This window comes from Anolis carolinensis, chromosome 5 (assembly GCF_035594765.1).
Source record: "Anolis carolinensis isolate JA03-04 chromosome 5, rAnoCar3.1.pri, whole genome shotgun sequence".
Lineage (NCBI taxonomy): Eukaryota > Metazoa > Chordata > Lepidosauria > Squamata > Dactyloidae > Anolis > Anolis carolinensis.
In genome coordinates, this window is record NC_085845.1 from 24475389 (window position 1) to 24496404 (window position 21016).

The 21016-nt window shown below is 41.0% G+C and overlaps 1 protein-coding gene across 1 annotated transcript in view; it reads left to right on the forward strand.

Annotated features, from left to right (window-relative positions):
- Positions 1–19632, forward strand: part of LOC100554442 (alcohol dehydrogenase 1B) — a 33536-nt gene extending 13904 nt beyond the window's left edge. Inside the window, exons 2-10 of the mRNA XM_062982298.1 lie at positions 3782–3988; positions 4855–4956; positions 5755–5893; positions 6930–7017; positions 7406–7625; positions 9602–9865; positions 10875–11010; positions 11330–11468; positions 14421–19632. Of these exons, the coding sequence (XP_062838368.1) occupies positions 3971–3988; positions 4855–4956; positions 5755–5893; positions 6930–7017; positions 7406–7625; positions 9602–9865; positions 10875–11010; positions 11330–11468; positions 14421–14445 (1131 nt within the window). The 5' untranslated portion in view covers positions 3782–3970 and the 3' untranslated portion in view covers positions 14446–19632. The remainder of the gene's footprint in view (positions 1–3781; positions 3989–4854; positions 4957–5754; positions 5894–6929; positions 7018–7405; positions 7626–9601; positions 9866–10874; positions 11011–11329; positions 11469–14420) is intronic.
- The last annotated feature ends 1384 nt before the right edge of the window (positions 19633–21016 follow it).

A 21016-nucleotide genomic window follows, 5' to 3' on the forward strand; every position in this document is an offset into this window, starting at 1 on the left:
GACTATGATGAAATAGTCCAAAATTAGGATTGTTGTTGTGTGCCTTCAAGTCATTTCAGATTTAGGTCAACCCTAAGTATAAAGTTTAGGACAGAGGCCAGGTCAATGACCTTGGAGGGCCTTAGTTTGGGGACACCTGATCTAGACGATCTCATAAGATCATAGGTAAGCAAAGAGGCCTCCAAAGACCATCTAGATGGTTTCATAAGACCATAGGTAAGGAAAGGGGCTCCCAAAGGCCATCTAAACCATCTCATAGGACCATAGGTAAGGAAAGAGACCTCCAAAAGCCATCTAGATGGCCTCATAAGGCCATAGCTAAGCAAAAAGACCTTCAAAGACCACCTAGACGATCTCATAAGGCTATAAGTAAGCAAAGAGACCTCCAAAGACTAGGTAGACTTAGGTCAACCCTAAGCCTAAAGTTTACGACAGGGGCCAGGTCAATGACCTTGGAGGGCCGCATCCGGCCCCCGGGCCTTAGTTTGGGGACCCCTGATCTAGATAATCAAAACTGATAATCTGGATTTTATATGGCAGCGTAGAAGGGGCCTCAGAATGCACAGTAGCTAAAGCCACCACTACACTGCCATATAATCCAGATCATTAAAACACATAATCCACATTATCTGCTTTGAACTGAGTCTATATATTGCCATATAATCCAGTTCAAAGAAGATAATCTGGATTTTAAATGGCAGTGTAGATGGGGCCTCAGTTACAACCCATGATATTAAATTAATTTAGAAATAACAGCTATATTCCAATCTATCTACTTTTGACACTTGAAATCTGCCTAATGAGATAGCTTCTTCACTCTTCCTAGTAGTAGAGCTGGTCTTTGGAGATATCCTGGGATAACCTGATGGAGTGGGGCCATTTGATTCATTCATTCATACATGAAGTAGGGTACACTGAGAGACTACATGAACGTTGTTACCCTATAAGGAACATGCCAAAGTGGGGCATTACCAATTGCTCTTCCCTGAGTTTTATCCATTCCAATTTGACAATTCTAATACAAACTTCTCTAAGGCCCCTTCCATGCAGCTGAATAAAATCCCACATTATCTGCTTTGAACTGGAATATCTGGCAGTGTGCACCCAGATAACCCAGTTCAAAGCAGTTATTGTGGGATTTTCTGGATTGATATTCTGGGTTATATGGCTGCGTGGAAGGGCCCTGAGTCACGGCAATTCAGGTAGAATGGTTTGCTCTTCCCATTATTTTAAACCAGCACAGATTGATTATACTTGCTGGGGCTGATAGATTTATAGATCTGGAAAGCTGCTCTGATCACATACTTTCAGGGTCCTTCCACATAGCCATATAATCCTGAATATCAAGGCAGATAATTCACTATATCTACTTTGAACTGAGTTATCTGAGTCCACATTGCCATATAACCCAGTTCAAAGCGGATAATGTGGGCTTGTTGTATGTCTTTTGGGCTGTGTGGCCATGTTCCAGAAGTATTCTCTTCTGATGTTTCGCCCACATCTATGGCAGGCATCCTCAGAGGCTGTGAGATAATGTGGGATTTTATACAGCTGTGTGGAAGGGCCTTGGGGCTCTTTCAGACAGGCCCTATATCCCAGGATCTGATCTCAGATTTTCTGCTTTAAACTGAAATATATGAGTCTGCATTGTCAGATAATCTTGGATAAACAGAAAACCTGGGATCAGATCCTGGGATATAGGGCCTGTCTGGAAGGACCCTCAGTGAGGGTTTCCTGTCAGCCGGCATTATATACATTTATTCCTCTCATGTGTGCATTGTCCTCTTTTGGCACTGCAGATATTTGAATTTTGTTTTTTTGTCTGCTTTACTCAAAGCCCCCAGCCTCTGAAGCTCTTGCCATCATGGTGATTCATGCCTCATAGGGTGTGGGCAGAAGAGAAGTGCTTGCCATGTCCCTGTAGCCAGAGGCAAAATGATTCAAATAGAGCTGAGACTTCAAGATGATCTCTGAAGATCTCAGGGCTGATATCATTATTTTACACCTGGCTATAGAGCCATAGCTATATACCTCTCCAACCGTGCCCTCTTCCCACACAGGTCTGTATATGGAACTTCTATGCTACTACAGTAGCTACTTTGTGTGCAGCCATTAGATGGCATGGTCTGGTCAATATTTGGGTTCAGAGGTCTCCAAGTTTTAGAGCTCTTTGAAGTTCAGTTAATTTTTTATTATTTATGCAATTAGAGTGTAATTGTTAATTGCGACAGTCTGAAGTAAGAGATCAATTAATCAATTTGCTCCCATGTAAATGAGCAGTGAGGCGAAGTGTAAGCCAATTTGCATGACTGGTGCTGTTGCCCATAGTGCCCACTTGCCCTTGGAGATCTGTTTGCACTACCCAGAGTCAAGGGTGAAATGATATACATTTGGTATTAAACAGCAGTATGTCTTTGAGCAGATTATGATTTTGGTTCGGCACTAAGAGATGCTCACAGGCTGCTCACAGAGAAGTCAGTATCCATCATTTCAACAACCAGGTTTCAGTGGACATAGATATTTTGGATCCAGTTGAGGGTTCCAGCTGGGAAAGGGTGATCTACATGAAAACAGCAGTACTTTCTTGATAGGTCAACAGTGGCTTCTGATTATCTAGATTGGAGTGGACAGATTTGGGGCTGCTCTGTCCTACTTTGTTCTTTTACTAGCCCGTGCTAGATCCCCACTGGCCAAATAATTTTACCTTATTTTACTGCCTGTGCTGTTGATACACATAATGTTCCTTTTCTAGGTGCAAGTACTTCTTTTAGTAACCCGAGAGCTTTAACATGATTAACCCCCCCTCCTCTTTATTCTGCATTTTGTAGGGCCTTTTCACCAAATCAGGATCAAGGTAGAATGGGAGTGAGGTGATAGGAGGATGGGACAATGGGAAAGACTGGTGTGAGAGTCTGTGCCTGCTTGTGGGGATGGGATACATTTTTAAAGGATTATTCATGATTTTGTAAAAAAAAATCATGCGTACTTTACTGGGTTGAAAGGGAATCCTTCAATCTGTCACTGAGGCCCGAGATAATGTGGATTATCTGATCTGATAATCTGGATTATATGGCAGTATAGACGGCGCCTGAGTCTCTCCTAGGAGTAGGAGAGGTATGAGGGGATCAGATTACACAGCCCAACAACAATTTTGTTCTTGATGTCTTGGTTTGTAGGCCTATTTTTGGGGTTATTTGTGGAGTTGATTCAGAAAATTGCACTGGATAGATCGCATTAGCTCTAGTTTCTTAGATATGGTGTGTCAAATGACTGGAAAGTTTGTATCACGAACATGTGCTTTTGGCATGAAACAAGGATGTTGAGACTACTACAACACAGAGGGTGGTGAGAACAATTAGTATATTCAGTGTCATTGGGCTTTGGAGTCCCTGTGTGGACATGACCAGGTCCAACTCAGCACTGGAGACACCAGAACTTGCCCGGATTATGGGTCACTGTAGAACCAGCCAGTGACTGCTTCATGATAAGTGGGGATTAGGAAAATCATTGACAGTTAATGTACAGTCCATAACTGTTGCACACTCAAAATTTGTAATGGGATTCTGACCAAAGGGCTTAAGAAGATCTTGACCTGACCAGTTCCCTTCACATTTTTCAACTGGACAGTCATGTTTCAAATTGCACCATTTTTACCCTTTAGCACATTTTGTACCCAACCATATAATAACAACAGCCCTCCCTAAAAACCTTTTTACCTATAGCTTTAAAACACATGACACCAATACTTAAAATTTCTTTATGACCTTTTTAACCATTCCAGGGAAATAAATTATTGGAGCAAAGTGGCAATGGAGGAGTGGCTAGGTTTCCTGGGTTGGATCTTGAAAAATACTTCATATATCTGAAAAACAAGCCACATTTTTGCAGCAACTACTCTCAAGAATAACCTTCATCCATCTAGGAGGGCAGAAGTATTGACAGCTAACAGACAGGCTTATACATTAGAAGCATGAGCACTGCAGGAAAAGTAAGTAGATGCTTTCTGTTAACGTTGCTTTTTTCTCTCCACATCAATGAATATGTGTGTAATATGTGTATGTGGAAAAATTGATATGTTGCACTTGAACCAGTAGTAAGAAAACATGAGGTTCATCAAAGATTAATATCAGGAATCCTTCTTCTAGCACAGAAGGAATTCTCCATTTTATATTAATGTCTTCTATTGTCCAAATATTGAATAATGTAGTGGGAATGAAATGAAGGAGTGGGATAACAGATTGCACTGTGTGAGACAGCTGATGTGCAAAACTAGCTTGCAAATAGTAAGGTTGCATAACTGTAGGAGTAGTATCTTATGAGCTTCAATCTCAAGCAGATTTAGTAGGGAGATAACAATCCTGAGCCAATGAACAAAGAAATTTGCAGTTTACAGTCTTAGATTTTTCAGGGGTTGTTAATATTTTTAAAATAGCACTAAATTTCACGTTTTACATAATAATTGATACAAACTATTGGTATATACCCACACTTTTTCTTATTAATTCTATGAAGTTCACGTATAGCTTAGGATAGACCCTCAGCATTCTTCAACACAGCAATTAAGCACCTTTCAGTATTCATTATTTCAGTAAGCCCCATTATAAATTGCTGTTGCAACTTGGTTAACAGCAGCATTCATTGAATCACGTTTAGGACCATATCCATCATCTATGTTATGCATAGGAAATAATTAGAGTGTATACAGTCCTCCAGACAACGTTAGACTGCAGTTTTTATGAGCCCCAATCAGAATAGCCAATCATGAGGAATGCTGCGGGATTTGGTTCAGACATTCAAATCATCTTGAGGAATGCATGCCACCATTGCCTCATTTCTTTTTTTCCTCCCACACAGGTCATCAAATGCAAAGCAGCCGTGATCTGGGAACCTAAGACACCATTTAGTATTGTGGAAATAGAAGTGGCACCTCCAAAAGCACATGAGGTTCGCATAAAGGTAAAAGAGAAAAAACTAAAGCTGGATTAGTGCTGATGAGCAGTATTCCCTCATACCAGATTGGCTCTACCTTTGTGTATGGGCATCTGCTTCAAGAGGTAGAGAACAGTTGTCCTCTGCTGTCTCCCTTGAGTTTCCCAATGCACATTCCTGTCTTCAGATATATCTGAGCATGTTATCCTATTGCCAGTACTATATTGAGATAATGTGCAAGTGTAGGACAGGTTCGTTTCCTTATGTGTGTGGTGGTGGGCATCTTATACACATCAGAAAACAAACTGCATGGAACCATCACTAGCTTTTCAAATACATCAATCTGTCACTGAAATTAGAGCTCTTGTTTATAGTAAGACCTTTCCTGGCGAGAATGACCTGTATATCATTTTACTGGTAAAACAACTAAATACATAATAATTGCAGACCATGACTTTCCAGAACTCAATAGAGGCGGAAGAGCATGCAACAAACTGTAGATAACATCACATAATACCATATTCCACCAAAGTGACAGTGAAAGAAAGCTGATAAAGCTAATCTGATAGGCCTTTCAAAATTTCCATTAGATTTACCTGGGTATATTTAAGCAAGGAAAGCACCGAGCTTTTCCTCTTATTGAGTTCTAATATGCCCACAAATATTATTCTGGTGCCAAATTATCGCCTAAAATTCAGTCCCCATGTCAGGGTTTGGCCGCAGGAGCCACAATAAGAGTTGTCACAACAGCAAGGCATTTCCAATCATGGTAGTTGGTGTTGAAATGTGAAGCAATTGTGAGATATCTTTGACTTTCCCCCCCAGATCTTGGCTTCTGGGATCTGCCGTTCAGATGACCATGTATTGAGTGGCGCGCTAAAAGTGACCTTCCCCATTATCCTTGGTCATGAAGCAGCTGGTGTTGTGGAGAGTGTTGGGGAAGGAGTTACTAGTGTGAAAACAGGTATGGCAAAGCAAAAGAATATCAAATTAAAATATTTACTAGCCAGGAGCAATTTAAACTATGGTCTCAAGTGTGATGCAGCAGCCAAAAAGAAGACAATGCAATTTGAAGATGCATCAACTGGATAGTGTCCAAACCAAATGAAGTGGAATTACCTCTCTATTTGCTTTGGACAGACCTCACATGGAATACTATGTCCATAGTTCCTTCACTGATGATCTTAGGATATGGATAGATATAAAAGCAAAGAGACATTTCTCTAGGTGCTAAATCTGCACGTTGTGTATATCTGTCTGTACAAAGAAGAGATTACCTTGACCGTAGAACAAGGCAACAAAGGGGGAAATTGGTCTACATTCTAGATTTTAGGAAACAATAAGAAACACTCGCAAACTGCATCAATCTTGATAGAGAAAATAATTCTCATGGCAGTTGGTGATGAATTGGTTGCATGACTGACAATTTCTCAGGGGCCTTCCACACAGCCATTTAACCCAGAATATCAAGGCGGAAAGTCCTACAATATCTGCTTTGACCTAGATCATCTGAGTACACACTGCCATATAATCCAGTTCAAAGCAGAAAATGTGGGATTTTATTCAGCTGTGTGGAAGGGACCTCACTCACAATTAACACATCCCTCAATTAACACATTCCTCAAGGGATAAGTAGGCAGCACATTGTGAAGTCATGATCAGATCTCCAGTTTAGTTTCTTTTTTAAAAATAAAACCATGGCCATTGGCAGCTTTCTCTGCCAAAGAGTGCTGGAGCCCCGCCAAACCCTCAGAATTCCATTGCTTTGAGCCATGGCACTTAAAGTGGTATCAAACTGCATTAATTCAGCAGTGTAGATGCAACCAAAGTTGATTGAAAATTATATTCTAGGAAGTCCCAATCAATAATAAATGAAGTTTTCTGTTATGAGAGGCTTCACTTTTTTATAGTGGTTTGGAAAGGTTGTTAGTTGAGGATCAAATGTGCAATTGCTCAGTCTAGAGACTTTGACCTCACAATCTTCTTTTTGTAATTCATAGGAGACAAAGTTATTCCAACTTTTGTCCCCCAATGTGGAGAATGCAGTCCTTGCATTCACCCCAGAGGCAACCTATGCAAATTGAATGAGTAAGTCACTGTTTATCTTTGTAGTAGCTGGTGTCAGGAGAGCCATTCCTGGAAAGTCAAGGGTGATCCTCCCCTTTGCCTTTTTCTCAGCAAATGGCATGTTTTTCAGAACTGATGACTTTATAAGAAAGAGAACCTTTCTAGTGTGCTGTAATACCTGTAGTTTTTAAAATGAACATTTTAAATGATTTAAATTATATAGACCATTTAATACTATTCATACATGTGGACTTATCTGTATTTTATTTATTCCATAAGCCACAATGAATCCCAGGCTTAGAGGAAGAGGTGGCAGTGTATACAAATAAATAGAATAAAGTAGTTCTGTATTCATTCTTATCTTTGGTGAAAACCACACCTCCCTAATTTCATCTTCTATTTTTTATAGCTTTGGAACATTTGTTGGACTTTTGCCTGATGGCACCAGCAGATTCTCTTACAAAGGGGAGCTTATTCACAGTTTTGTCAGCACCAGCACCTTCACTGAATACACTGTAGTACATGAGTCCTCGGTAGCCAAAATAGATGCTGCAGCTCCTCCTGAGAAAGTGTGTCTGATTGGCTGTGGATTTTCCGCTGGTTATGGCGCTGCTATAAATTCTGCAAAGGTAAGGATCACTAAAACAACTTTAAGATGAGATAACTTCTTTAATGACAGAATATGCTCCTGGATCAGTCTCTCCAAATGTCAGCCCAGGTAGATGCAACTTTCAAGAGTACTGTCAGCTTCAATTGCTACACCAGCTGAGCCCCTTCCTAGATTTGGATGACCAAAAGATGGTAGTGCATTTACTGGTAACTTCAAGGCTGGACTTCTGCAATGTGCTTTACATTGGCCTACCAAGTTAATAACAATAAATAATAATAATTATTTTTTTTTCGTGTCAGGAGCAATCGAAGTTGCTTCTGGAGTGAGAGAATTGGCCGTCTGCAAGGACGTTGCCCAGGGGACGCCCGGATGTTTTTGATGTTTTACCATCCTTGTGGGAGGCTTCTCTCATGTCCCCGCATGGAGCTGGAGCTGATAGAGGGAGCTCATCCGCATTCTCCCCAGGTGGGATTCGAACCTGGCAACTTTCAGGTCAGCAACCCAACCTTCCAGTCACTTAGTCCACTACGCCATCTGGGGGCTCCTATAAATAATAATAATAATAATACTTTATTTTTGTATCCCACCACCATCTTCCCGAAGGGACTCGGGGAAACTAAAATGGGGTGCCCGGCCAAGTGTTCCAAGGTTACCTAAGATGGCATTAGGGGTAGGATAGGATGGGACCAGAGGTAAAGTGCAAAAATTGCAGCATAGTTGTCAAGGGGTCCGTAGTGTCTGTTTAATCGAAAGCACGCTGAAAGAACCAAGTTTTAAGTTGTTTAATAAAAGCAGGCAGGGTTGGGGCCAGCCTAATCTCCCTGGGGATTCAGACCAAGTTGTTGTTAGCCATGCTAGTGCATGGTGATGATGCACAATGAGGCACTACATAAGGAATCCTATTATGCATCATGGGCTACTACTGCACAGTGCGTAATGTTGTGCACTGGGACACATTGTTCATCAGGCCATATTGCTCATTGGAACACCTTCTATATAAAAAACCTCACATTGGTACACGTTGTGTAGTGTATAACGGTCACACGTCTTTCCTATTTCTAAGGGCTCTTCTACACATTCTTAAAAACCTAGAAGAAACCGGGATAAAAGAGGGGATAGCTAAATGACATTTAGGGAAAGTGCAGACAGAATTGGTTTAATAACTGAAAAGCACGTGTTTAAAAGGTGCGCTTAAAACCCGATTCTGGCCAATAATGTGCTGACCCCTGCTATTTCCCCAAATGCAGGAAACTCAACTGCATAATTTGGTGTATATCCCTGCAGTCATGGAAAACGTACGACTTACTTCTGAACGCTTGGAAGGACTGCTCCAGTGCATAAACACTTTTTAAAAGCCTGAAACAGATGTTTGGGCTGTCAAAAATGGAACCACAGACACACAGGTGGCTAAACGGAAGCAGGGTTGGAAAGCAATTACAATTGTAACTCTCTGCAACGATTTCTTTCTTTTGATCTTTACAATATTAAGCAGAGCTTGAATTTACAGTTGGGTGAGAAAAGAATAAGAAATCTGCTAGTGTGTACCTTGGGATCTCTGCATGAGCGCATATGAGGTCCAGCGCATCTCTGAGAGAATAAAAAACAAAACTAAAAACCTTCACTAGATGTTCTCCATCTCCCGTCCACCTTGCAGATTTGTACAATTTGCTATAAAGGAAGGTGTGAGAACAACGCGGGACCATTTCCTGGACTTGCTGTCAGGTCCTGGGATTTTAAAACCCACTTTTAAAACCTGCATTTTGACACTGTCTGGAAGCGCCCTGAGTCACCTCTTGAAAATAAAAATATGCAAAGTTAATGATCAGTTTATGATGCTGTAATTTCCCAACATGATGCAAACCACAGTGCACAGGAAAAAAGCAACAGTAGAGTTAAAAGGAGTATTATGAATTGCATGCTTTACTTATTTGTGTGTCGGTTAAGATGTTTAATTGTTTAATTATCCGCAGTCTCAAGATCATTATTTTGATACAGGTGGAACCTGGCTCTACCTGTGCTGTTTTTGGATTGGGAGGAGTCGGTCTCTCTGCAGTAATGGGTTGTAAGGCAGCTGGAGCCTCTCGAATTATTGGGGTTGATATCAACAAAGATAAATTTCCCAAAGCTAAAGAGGTGGGAGCTACTGAGTGTGTTAATCCTCTGGATTTTGAGAAGCCCATCAATGAAGTGCTGCATGACATGACGGAGGGAGATGGCGTTGACTATTCATTTGAAGTCGTTGGACATACTGATACTATGGTATGTACATGAAATTTTAGAGGAAAATTGATATGGCCGGCAAATGTCTCCATTATTTTTTCCTGTTCTCCCATACTCCCTAATATTTTGTTTTAACAATTCCCTTCTTCCAGTAGGGCAAGGTGGGCAACTGCATGAGGACCATGGGCTGTTCTGTCACCTCAGCTCTACTTCATTTGCCACCACCAAACAATTAGCCCAAATGGCTCTATATTCCTCTTAGGTCTCTCTCTCTCAAAATGATGATAGAATGCAATTGATGTTTTCCCTTGTCATCCTTTTGAGGGGTACTGAAAGGAAACAGTGGTATTTGATAGTAGCATGGGACTCTGGAATATTGTAGGGATATTTTCAACATGTTTTTACATACATTGTTTGGAAACAAATTATGCTCCTTGAAATCCATGGAGGGTTGAGGAAATGGTAAAAGATCCAAGGGTCACAACCACTGTTTCCAGGGAGTGCACAGGCAAGCTTCACGAGCTAGACAGAACTAGGGCAGAACCAATTTTTATGTGTGCAACATAACTAAATCCTACTAATTCAGTGGGTCTACTCTTGTTAGGACTAAGAACGCATCTATACTGAAGAATGAAAGCAGTTTGAACTCACTTTAACTGGCATGGCTCAATGCTATGGATCCTGGGATTTGTAGTTTGGTGACTCATAAGTACTCTGGCAGAGAAGGTTAAAACCCTTGTAAAACTACAGTTCCCATAATTCCATAGTTTTGAGCCATGGTAATTAGTGTCAAAATGCAACCTTGGTCTCAAAAAGGATAGAGCCAGTAAAATAATAGGGTTCATCACACAAACAGTAGGATTTAGGCCTTTGCCTCTATGTAGGTTCTTAAAGTTGTTTATATTGTAATCCAAGCCATTGCCAATATAGATGGATGTGGACCCTAATAGAAATGGTCTGAGTCTTCCAGGCAGTAGTAGTGTCATGGTGGACCCAATAGATCTTTTCCATGGCTTGATCTGAATGTGTGGCTTTGGATTCGATTTAGATTGCTGCCTTGACTTCATGCAACATGAATTATGGTACAAGTGTGATGGTGGGAGCTCCCGCTACTGGATCTGAGATTACTCTCCCCCCTGGTCTTATCATCACTGGCCGCGTTTGGAAAGGAACTGTATTTGGAGGTATGGTTTATTCCTAATCCTCTCCTTTATTGAAAACAATCCTTACAATATCTACTAGTGAACACATGACAGCGACTGACTGTATTAACATTGCAAAATTTACAATCTCAGAACTTATAAATATAGTTGGGTTTGTCTTCACCCATTGCCGGACCACAAGACCTATTCACCTTAGCTAGTATGGCCAATATTAGAGTGTTAAGACTGTCCAGTATTGGTTCAGGCTGAGAATATCTGGGACTGAAAGACCTTTAACATATATGTTCATAGCTCTGTAATCGCCTTCTTAGATCTTGACCACACATTCTCTTATTTGCAGGTTGGAAAAGCAGAGATTCCATTCCTAGACTGGTTTCAGATTTCATGCAGAAAAAGTTTACCCTGGATCCACTCATTACCCACACCATGCCGTTTGATAAAATCAATGAAGGGTTTGAACTCCTCCAGGCAGGAAAAAGGTAAAACTTTCCCCTCTGTAAATAGCAGAACCTTGACCAAATACAAAGTGCAAATGTGACCCAAAAGATAGCAAAGGACTGGGCATATCTTTATTTACAGCTGTAAAATCGATTTAATTGGCAAACGTCTTGGTTATTTGTTAACTTAATGGACTTTCTTTAGCACAAGAGCAGGGGAGCATCTACGTGCATTTCATTAATTGTTTGTTTCATTTACATGACACCTTTCTCCTGGAGCCCTCGAAGTGGCTTCTAAGGACAGCAGATGAAAAACAGTTACATTAACTTTTAAAAGCAGTTAAAATATCTTCATAATACATTTTAAAAAGTGTGTAAAACATTAAAAATCATTAAAAATATTAAAAAGCAACCCCTGCTTATATATCAAAGTTCTACTTAAATAAAAAATAGCTTCGGGTGCATTAGCACTGTAGACATAATGTAGTATGACACCATGTTATCTGCCATGGCTGAATACTATGGAATCATATCAGTCGTAGTTTGGTGAGGCACCAGCATTTTTTGGCTTTCAAGATTCCACAACACTGAGCCATGGCAGTTAAAGTGGTGCCAGACTGCATTAATTCTACAGTGCAGATCAGGCATGGGCAAACTTTGGCCCTCCTGGTGTTTTGGACTTCAACTCCCACAATTCCTAACAGCCGAAACTCATCACAAAAGCCCTTCACCAAAGTGTAGTTGAATACGCAGTCCACTTAGACTAGCGGTGGTAACCATACAATCCTTCCGTTGTACTCCAGATGTTGGATTGCAATAATAATAATAAGTGATGGGCACACTGGGTGCCGTGCCAAAAGATCTCAGCCGGCATTTGGAAACAATAGACATTGACAAAATTACGATCTGCCAACTGCAAAAGGCCACCCTGCTGGGATCTGCGCACATCATCCGAAAATACATCACACAGTCCTAGACACTTGGGAAGTGTTCGACTTGTGGTTTTGTGAAACGAAATCCAGCATATCTATCTTTTTTGCTGTGTCATACAACGTCGTTGTGTCAATAATAATAATAATAATAACAACAACAACTTTATTCTTATATCTCATCTCCCATCTCCCCAAAGGGACTTGGGGCGGCTTACATGGGGACCAAGCCGAATATAGACAAGTTACAAAATAAGCACACTTATAACATATAACAATAAAAGGTATGAAAACAATAAGACCAATAAAATATAAAACATCATAAAACTTGAGCCAAATATAAAACAACCAGTAGCTGAGAAAAGTGGGCATGTGCAGATTTAAGACTAATAGGGTGGGACAAGGGCTTGTGCAGACGCAACTATAGGGCTAGAAAATAAAGTTCTGGAGATACAATCAGAAGATTAGGGCTAAACAGACTTAATCAGTAGCTAAGCTAAAGCCAGGGGCCCATGGTGGCACAGTGCGTTAAAGCTCTAAGCTACTGAACTTGCGGACCAAAAGGTGGCAGGTTCAAATTCCGGGAGCGGAATGAGTGCCCGGTGTTAGCCCCAACTCCTGCCAACCTAACAGTTCGAAAACACCAACCCTCAGAGTCGGTCACGACTGGACTTATCGTCAGGGGAAACCTTTACCTTTACCTTTACCTTTAAGCTAAAGCCAGATTGGATACTGTGCTTCAACAACCTTTGGAAGGCCAGGCATTTCTCATTCTAGCATTAGACAGAGCAAGAGTGTGTTTATAAATCCCAACTGAATCACTTTGGATAGAACAATGGAATTACTTTTATGTTTCCATGGGCCTTTGTATTTGTCTTCCTGTGCCTGCATAACTTATGAACCGAACTGAACTTTTGTGCATGTTGTTATACAGCTGTTGTCATTTCAAAGCATAAGCTTCCACAAGGTATCAACTGGTTGGTTTTTGTGAGATAATTTTTAAAGAATAATAGAAATAAACATAAAGGCAAAATAAAGGTACGTTTTCCACTCTAACAACTATCATGTTGGACTACACAGAGAAGCCATTGAAATCCACAAGCATGTGGACAATTTCAACAGAAAGGAGGAAACCATGAAAATGAACAAAATTTGGCTACCAGTATTTAAAAAAACTCTAAAATCAGAACAGTAAATAAAGAACAACACTCTGAAAACAGAGTAATTCCAGACAGGAATCAATCAGGGCCAGCTAACCCCTCTGAACAAAGGATCCCCAGGCAGGAAGAAGCCAGGCCTTGAAGCTGGCAAGGCCATTAATGCTAATCAATGTGATTAATTACAACAGTCACACTGGCCTTCAACGGACTAGAGTTCTGTCTCCCACCTTGGATCTTCCACAGATATATAAACCTCCCTTGCTTAGTTTCCAATATACCTCACAACTTCTGAGGATCCATTCCATAGATGTGGGCGAAAGGTCAGGAGAGAATGCTTCTGGAACATGGCCATACTGCCCAGAAAACTCACAACAGCCCAGTGATTCCAGCCGTGAAGGCCTTTGACAACACATTTCCTATAACTGTTCAGGCATCCCTTGTTGCTGTTGTAAATTCCTCTTTTATTGTGATTTGTTTTAGTCCTTTCCCATTGCTTTAGCTAACCATAGTTGCTATAAGCTCCGACTGGTAGCAAGATAAAGCTGAGTGGTATTGGTAAAACTTGAATGATGGTAAGTAAAGATTATTGAATGACCTGCTGACTTTCCATCTCTCTTCAAAACTAATAGAAGAAGGTCTAAATTTTATTTGTTTTCCTTTTGCCGAAGATGGGACACTTTTTGCCAAAATATTTTCCAAGTTTTCTATTAGTGTGAGGATTTTATGCATGACATTAATTTTAATATGTACGCAGAAGAGCCACTAAAATCAATGGGATTTAAGACTAAAGTAAGTCCTGTTGATTTCAGCCAGTCAGTTGGAAGTATGATTTAGATCCATCCGGTTAACCCTGGTTTGCAGATCAGAGTTCATCATCGTACTTAAACTGTTTTCTTGTATTTCAGTATTCGCAGCATTCTGATATTTTAAAGACCCCAGTGGAGAAGAACATCCAAGACTATGATCTTCACCAGAGAAGTTCTGCCAGATCAAAAGACTACACACTTTTTAATGGGACTGGATCCTGTTACATTGCCAGTAATAATTATTTTTTATCAGCTAGTTGACTGATCCTAAGAAAGAATCATAGAACCATATAGTTGAAAGAGACCACAAAGGCCATCCCGTCCATTCAGGAACATAGAACATAGATGACCATCCAGCCTCTGCTTGAAAACCTCCAGAGAAGGAGACTCCACCATGCTCTTGAGACAGCATATTCCACTGCCGAACAGCTCTCACCACCAGGAAGCTCTTCCTAATGTTTAAATGGAATCTTTTCCCCTTCAATTTCAATCCATTACTCTAATCCCTAGTTTCTAGAGCAGGAGAAAATACGTTTTCCGCTTCCTCAATGTGACATCCTTTTAAATATTTAAACATTGCTATTATGACCCCCAGAGCCACTGGTAGCGCAGCGGGTTAAACTGCTCAGCTGCTGAACTTGCTGACCGGAAAGGTCAGAGGTTTGAATCCGAGAAGCAGGGTGAGCTCCAGCTGTTAGCTCCAGCTTCTGCCAACCTAGCAGGTCGAAAACATACAAATATGAGTAGATCAATAGGTACTGATCCGGTGGGAAAGTAATGGCACTCCATGTAGTCATGCCAGCCACATGATCTTAGAGGCCTCTACGGACAACGCCAGCTTTTCGGCTTAGAAATGGAGATAAGCACCAACCTCTAGAGTCGGTCACAACTAGACTTAATGTCAAGGGGAATCCTTTATCTTTACTTTTGTTATGTCATCCTCTCAGCCTTATTTTCTCCAAGCTAAACATGCCCAGCTCCTTATGTCATTCTTTGTAGAGCATGGTTTCCAAACCTTTGATCATTTTGGTTGTCCTTCTCTGGACACATTCCAGCTTTCCAATATCCTTCTTGAATTGTGGTGCCCAGAACTAGACACAGCATTCCAGATAATTATCTGCCATCTTGTATATAATAGAAAGATTTTTTTTTAAAATACAAGCCGAGTTTGGTGTTTCCTGCTTTCAGCACTTCAAAGACTGTGATCAGTGAGGTAGCAATGAAAAGAATAATCATATAAGGCATGACCCCCATATCCATAGGGAATATGTTTCAAGACTTGTCAATACCCAAAACCATGGATAATTGTGAACCCTCTATTATGACTATACTTGTGCTTGAAGCATGTCATAGGAGGACCCTAGAGAGGCACACAAATACATCCAGAGGGGAAAAAAATATTTTTGAAGCATGGGTGAGACTACAGATATTGAATCCGTGGATAAGGGGGTTGTACTGCATTTCAAAAATAAAATGGGGAAGGGAGGATTAGGTTGTAATTATTTTGGTGTATTGACACATGAAAATTGCCTGTACATTCAATAATTATTTTTAAAAGGACATTCTAATGTCAAAATATAGCTTTGTACATTTGATATAGATGTCAGCCATAATTAAGAATATGTCTGTTTCTCAGTGCCTTTCCATTATAAGCATTTGTGTTTCTCTATGCAACTTCGAATGTTCAAATAAAAGTTTGATAAAGTAGATAATGACTGGGAAAGTGTATTTTCCCCCTGCTCTTTCTGGAAGATGGAAAAAAGATGATAGAGTTTTATATGTTTCTGGAGATGTCTGAAGTTAATGCACAATTTCAAGGATTGCAGGGAGAAACATTTGGTCTCTTTGACAATGCACACATTATAGCTGGGCCACAAGGTCATATATTTGGTCAAAAATGCATAAAATTATAATCAAATGTGATGTGATGTTGCGATTCCTGGAATTTAAAATAGAGTTTTGGCTTTTTTGGGATGCTTTTCTCCCCCCAAATTGTCAGTGTGATCCAGAAGGTTTGAGACCGGGGAGTCTAGGCTGGCTCAAAACAGGCCCTGCGGAAAAACAGTTTGCTTACCCCTAATGTTCACCTTGCACTAGGCATATCAACTCCCAAAAGCCCCAGCAAGTTGGCCAAGGCTCAGAAATTTTAGGAGTTGAAATCCAGACATCTGGTGGTGCCATGGTTGAGAACAACAATTGTTGTGCTTTCCCAGTTTATAAATCGTATGGGTCTGTAAGATGCAGCCCTGGTGGTTAAAGGGGTAACATGGTGCTATATGATGTAAGTTTGTTTTTCAACGGCTCTTATGTGGCGTGATAGATCTGGACCAAACTTGGTACACATACCCTTCATTATCCAAATTGAAATACTGATGGGGTTTTGAAAAAAAAAAAACCCATGTCATTGGTTTGTTGCCTTATTTTAAAAATAAACTACATTGACAGCCCACGAGCCTCATGCTGATGCAAATACAAGAGGGCACTAGAAAGGCTTTGTCGAAGGTTTTCATGGCCAGAATCACTGGGTTGTTGTGCATTTTCCATGCTGTATGGCCATACAAGGGGCCCCTGGTGGCACAGTGTGTTAAAGCGCTGAGCTGCTGAACTTGCAGACCGAAAGGTGCCAGGTTCAAATCCCGGGAGCGGAATTAGTGCCCGCTGTTAGCCCCAGCTCCTGCCAACCTAGCAGTTTGAAAACATGCCAATGTGAATAGATCAATAGGTACCGCTCCGGCGGGAAGGTAATGGCACTCCATACAGTCATGCCGGCCACATAACCTTGGAGGTGTCTACTGACAACGCCGGCTCTTTGGCTTAGAAATGGAGATGAGCACCAACGCTCAGAGTTGGTCACGACTGGACTTATTGTCAGGGGAAAACCTTTACCTTTACCTATGGCCATACAGCCTGGAAAGTGCACAACAACCCAACTAGAAAGGCTCCTTCAGAGAGAAAGATGGCAAATGGAAGAGGGCTAGAACCTCAGCAGGGAAACACTTTAGGAGTCCCTCTCAGAGGGCATGATCATCAATATTTGGACCATTCATAAAATCGTAAAGCCAACAATGAGTATTTTTAATAAATAACATTAGAAAATGCATACCTGCACAATGCCAGAGATATATATGCCAGTATCAAGTAAAACGTAGGACAGCATTTTCTTATTGACAACATCCAGGGTTCAAATGGCACTTCCTGTATACATACGGTATGCTCTCCACCTGGCAACTTGGGAGCAGAGATTGAAAAGAATTTAACCCTTAAAAATCACCCTTTTGTGCTCTGCATTCTTCTAGGGAAATCTTTTTTTTTTTGCCTTTTTTCATGAGATGCCAACAAGAATTGAGAACGGCTGCTTTCCATCACACATGTTGATTTCATCCTGAAATTTTGAATTAGAAGACTAAACAGGAACAAATAATTGTTATGATCCTAAAATAGAAGAAAAGACAAAAATAACTTTGGTGCAACTTTGGTAGAAAACTGAGCTTGGAAACCTTGGCCATGATTCTGCATACAATAGGTTTATTGTAAAGTTCCACACCATTGCAACTATGAAATGTTGTCCCCTCATACCTTCCAAGACTCACATTTTAGCTAGGTCAGCCCCCACTCCACAACCATTTGGTTGCCATGAAAGAGAAGGGGGCATTAGAAAAGCATCTGGCTTTTTAAATGGCTCAAGACAGAATGTCGGCACCACCTACCTCTGAGACCTTTTCATTCTGGCAAGGATTTTTGTGTGGTATCTTAACACAACTTTAAATGGCAATTTAATACAAGCCTAATATTTATGTATTTTCCCCTTCTAATGTCAATGTAATTGAATTTCATTTTTAAAATGTATTAATGATTCTGTTTAACATCTTTATTAATGACTTAGATGAAGGTTTAGAAAGCATGATCATCAAGTTTGCAGACAACACCAAATTGGGAGGGATAGCCAACACTCCAGAAGACAGGAGCAGAATTCAAAATGATCTTAACAGACTAGAGAGATGGACCGAAACTAACAAAATGAAGTTCAACAGGGACAAATGCAAGATACTCCACTTAGGCAGAAAAAAATGAAATGCAAAGATACAGAATGAGAGACGCCTGGCTCAACAGCAGTGCATGTGAAAAAGATCTTGGAGTCCTCATGGACAACAAGTTAAACATAAGCCAACAATGTGATGCTGCAGCAAAAAAAGCCAATGGGATTTTGGGCTGCACAAATAGGAGTATCATGTCTAGATCCAGGGAAGTCATGCTACCCCTCTATTCTGCCTTGGTCAGACCACACTTGGAATCACATTATATCCAATTCTGGGCACCACAATTGAAAGGAGATGTTGACAAGCTGGAATGTGTCCAGAGAAGGGCAACTAATGATCAAGGGTCTGGAGAACAAGCCCTATGAGGAGCGGCTTAAAGAGCTGGGCATGTTTAGCCTGTAGAAGAGAAGACTGAGAGGAGACATGATGGCTGTGCATAAATATGTGAGGGAAAGTCATAGGGAGGAGGGAGCAGGCTTGTTTTCTGCTGTCCTGGAGACTACTACTCGGAACAATGGCTTCAAACTACAGGAAAGGAGATTCTACCTGAACATTAGGAAGAACTTCCTAACTATGAGATCTGTTCAGCAGTGGAACTCTCTGCCCCGGAGTGTGGTGGCGGTGCCTTTTTGGAGGCTATTAAGCAGAGGCTGGATGGTCATCTGTTGGGAGTGCTTTGAATGCGATTTTCCTGCTTCTTGGCAGGGGGTTGGACTAAATGACCCACGAGGTCTCTCCCAACTCTATGATTTTATGATTCAATGATTAACTAAATGCATTGTCAATTTTACTAAGTTTGCTATCTTTAGCTAGGGTTGTTGTCTCTGTGACAGAAATACTACATACCCTTACACCATCTCAACTATTGACCCATAAGCATTGCACCATAAATGTGCAAACAGAAACCCATGAAGTAATCAGATGGTTCAAGACAAAAGGCACTACGATATGACAGGCAATCAGTTGCCAGTACGTGCAGCCAAAAATGTGTGCGCAGAAACTTTTGAAATCAACGGATCAATTCAATATGTAAATGCTATGAATAGCATGAGGAATGGAGGTGGACAACTCACTTGATATTGAAATCAACAAGTGTTCATGAAGAGTCTAAGGATCCTTTCACACTACACCATCACCACATTATGATTCCACAACATGAAAGCCCGTCTCAGGTGAAGAATCTGTTGCTGTGACAACTCATTATTAAAAAGAAGACTGTAATATTGTGGGATCAGATTAGCCAGTTAAAGATATTGTAGCTGCACCTTTTGCCTAATACTTTAGTATCTGCAAGGGAAATACAGAAATGTACTATCCTAGGGAAAGCCTAGAGTCTTTTGCAAACAAGTCAGTGATTGGAAAATGTACAGTATACTGAAATTAAAAGCAAATTTACATCCTACTTTTTTTATCAGCATGTTAGTTCTAAGGTGTTCCAGTCTTGTAAAATTTGCAGAATCATACATATATCAGAATAAGAAATGTCCATCCAAGCTGATTGTTAGTTTAGTAAGACTCTTTATCTTTCCTAACACAATGGAAATAATCTGAGGCTAGATATACACTGCCATAAAATCCAGCTCAAAACAGATAATGTAGATTCAGAAACTAGATGCCAGTGTAAATGGGGCTAGAGTCACGAGGGGGATTGTGACAAGGACCCCACTTCTGCCTGTTGCAATGGAGATTGCTTATGGATAAGGACATCTGTCAGCTTCATCCTGAGTAACTAGGGAATTGATATCAGTCAAAGTGCCCATTTCGATACTGACCACTTATGATAGTGTAGGGCAAATCAGCCCTGTGACCACCAAATGCCTTAACACTGCCCTACATTATCCAAATCTGGCTGATAGTCTGAATTATTTGAGTCTCCTTGAGAGAGAGAGCAGGCAGGAAACAAATACTTAAATGCATAAAGTCATTAAAAATTCTGGCACAGTTGGGATGATACCGAAATGGAAGCAGAAGCACTGTCCCGACTGCCACCCTGTGTTTCCTGGCTCAGGAGGTCCAGGGACAAGGGATGGCAGTCTCCTTCCCCTTCTCCCACATTTTGATGCTGCTAGGCAGCCACACTAACAACCTCACCAAATGGGGCAATTTAAGCATCCTAGGATGCTTCTTTGGCAGTCCAACAATGGATGGGCACACTGTCCATCCCATAACATCACTGGAATTCTAGCAGACGCCCCACTTGCAACTGGGGTGGAAGCATCATTGCACACTTCTCCCACAACATGGGAACCTGCTCTTGTTGTGTTGGCTCCAATGGAACCAGCACAGATCCTTGGCACCCAGACAATGCTCCCCATGTGCGATGGGAGAAGCATTGCCGAGAGGGAGCTGAGCATGGAGTGACGGATTTGCCCCTCTGTCCCTCCTTTTTTTGGTGGAGTGGGATGCTTTGCCTAGCTTTTTTGATAAGGTCATTATTGTCTCCTTCACCTTCTATGTCACAGCCATCTCCATATATTCTGCCTGTCTGCCATTGCATGCCATGACATTGGCCAGGGTGACAGGGTGCCAAAGAGGAAAGGAGAAAAGGAATCCTTCCGGTGCCAATCCAGCATCTCCAAAACTGGATCAGTTGCAGATTATGAGTCAGCGTAGATCCAGCCAGTGATTACTTCCTGATTAGTAGTGATTGGGAAGTCT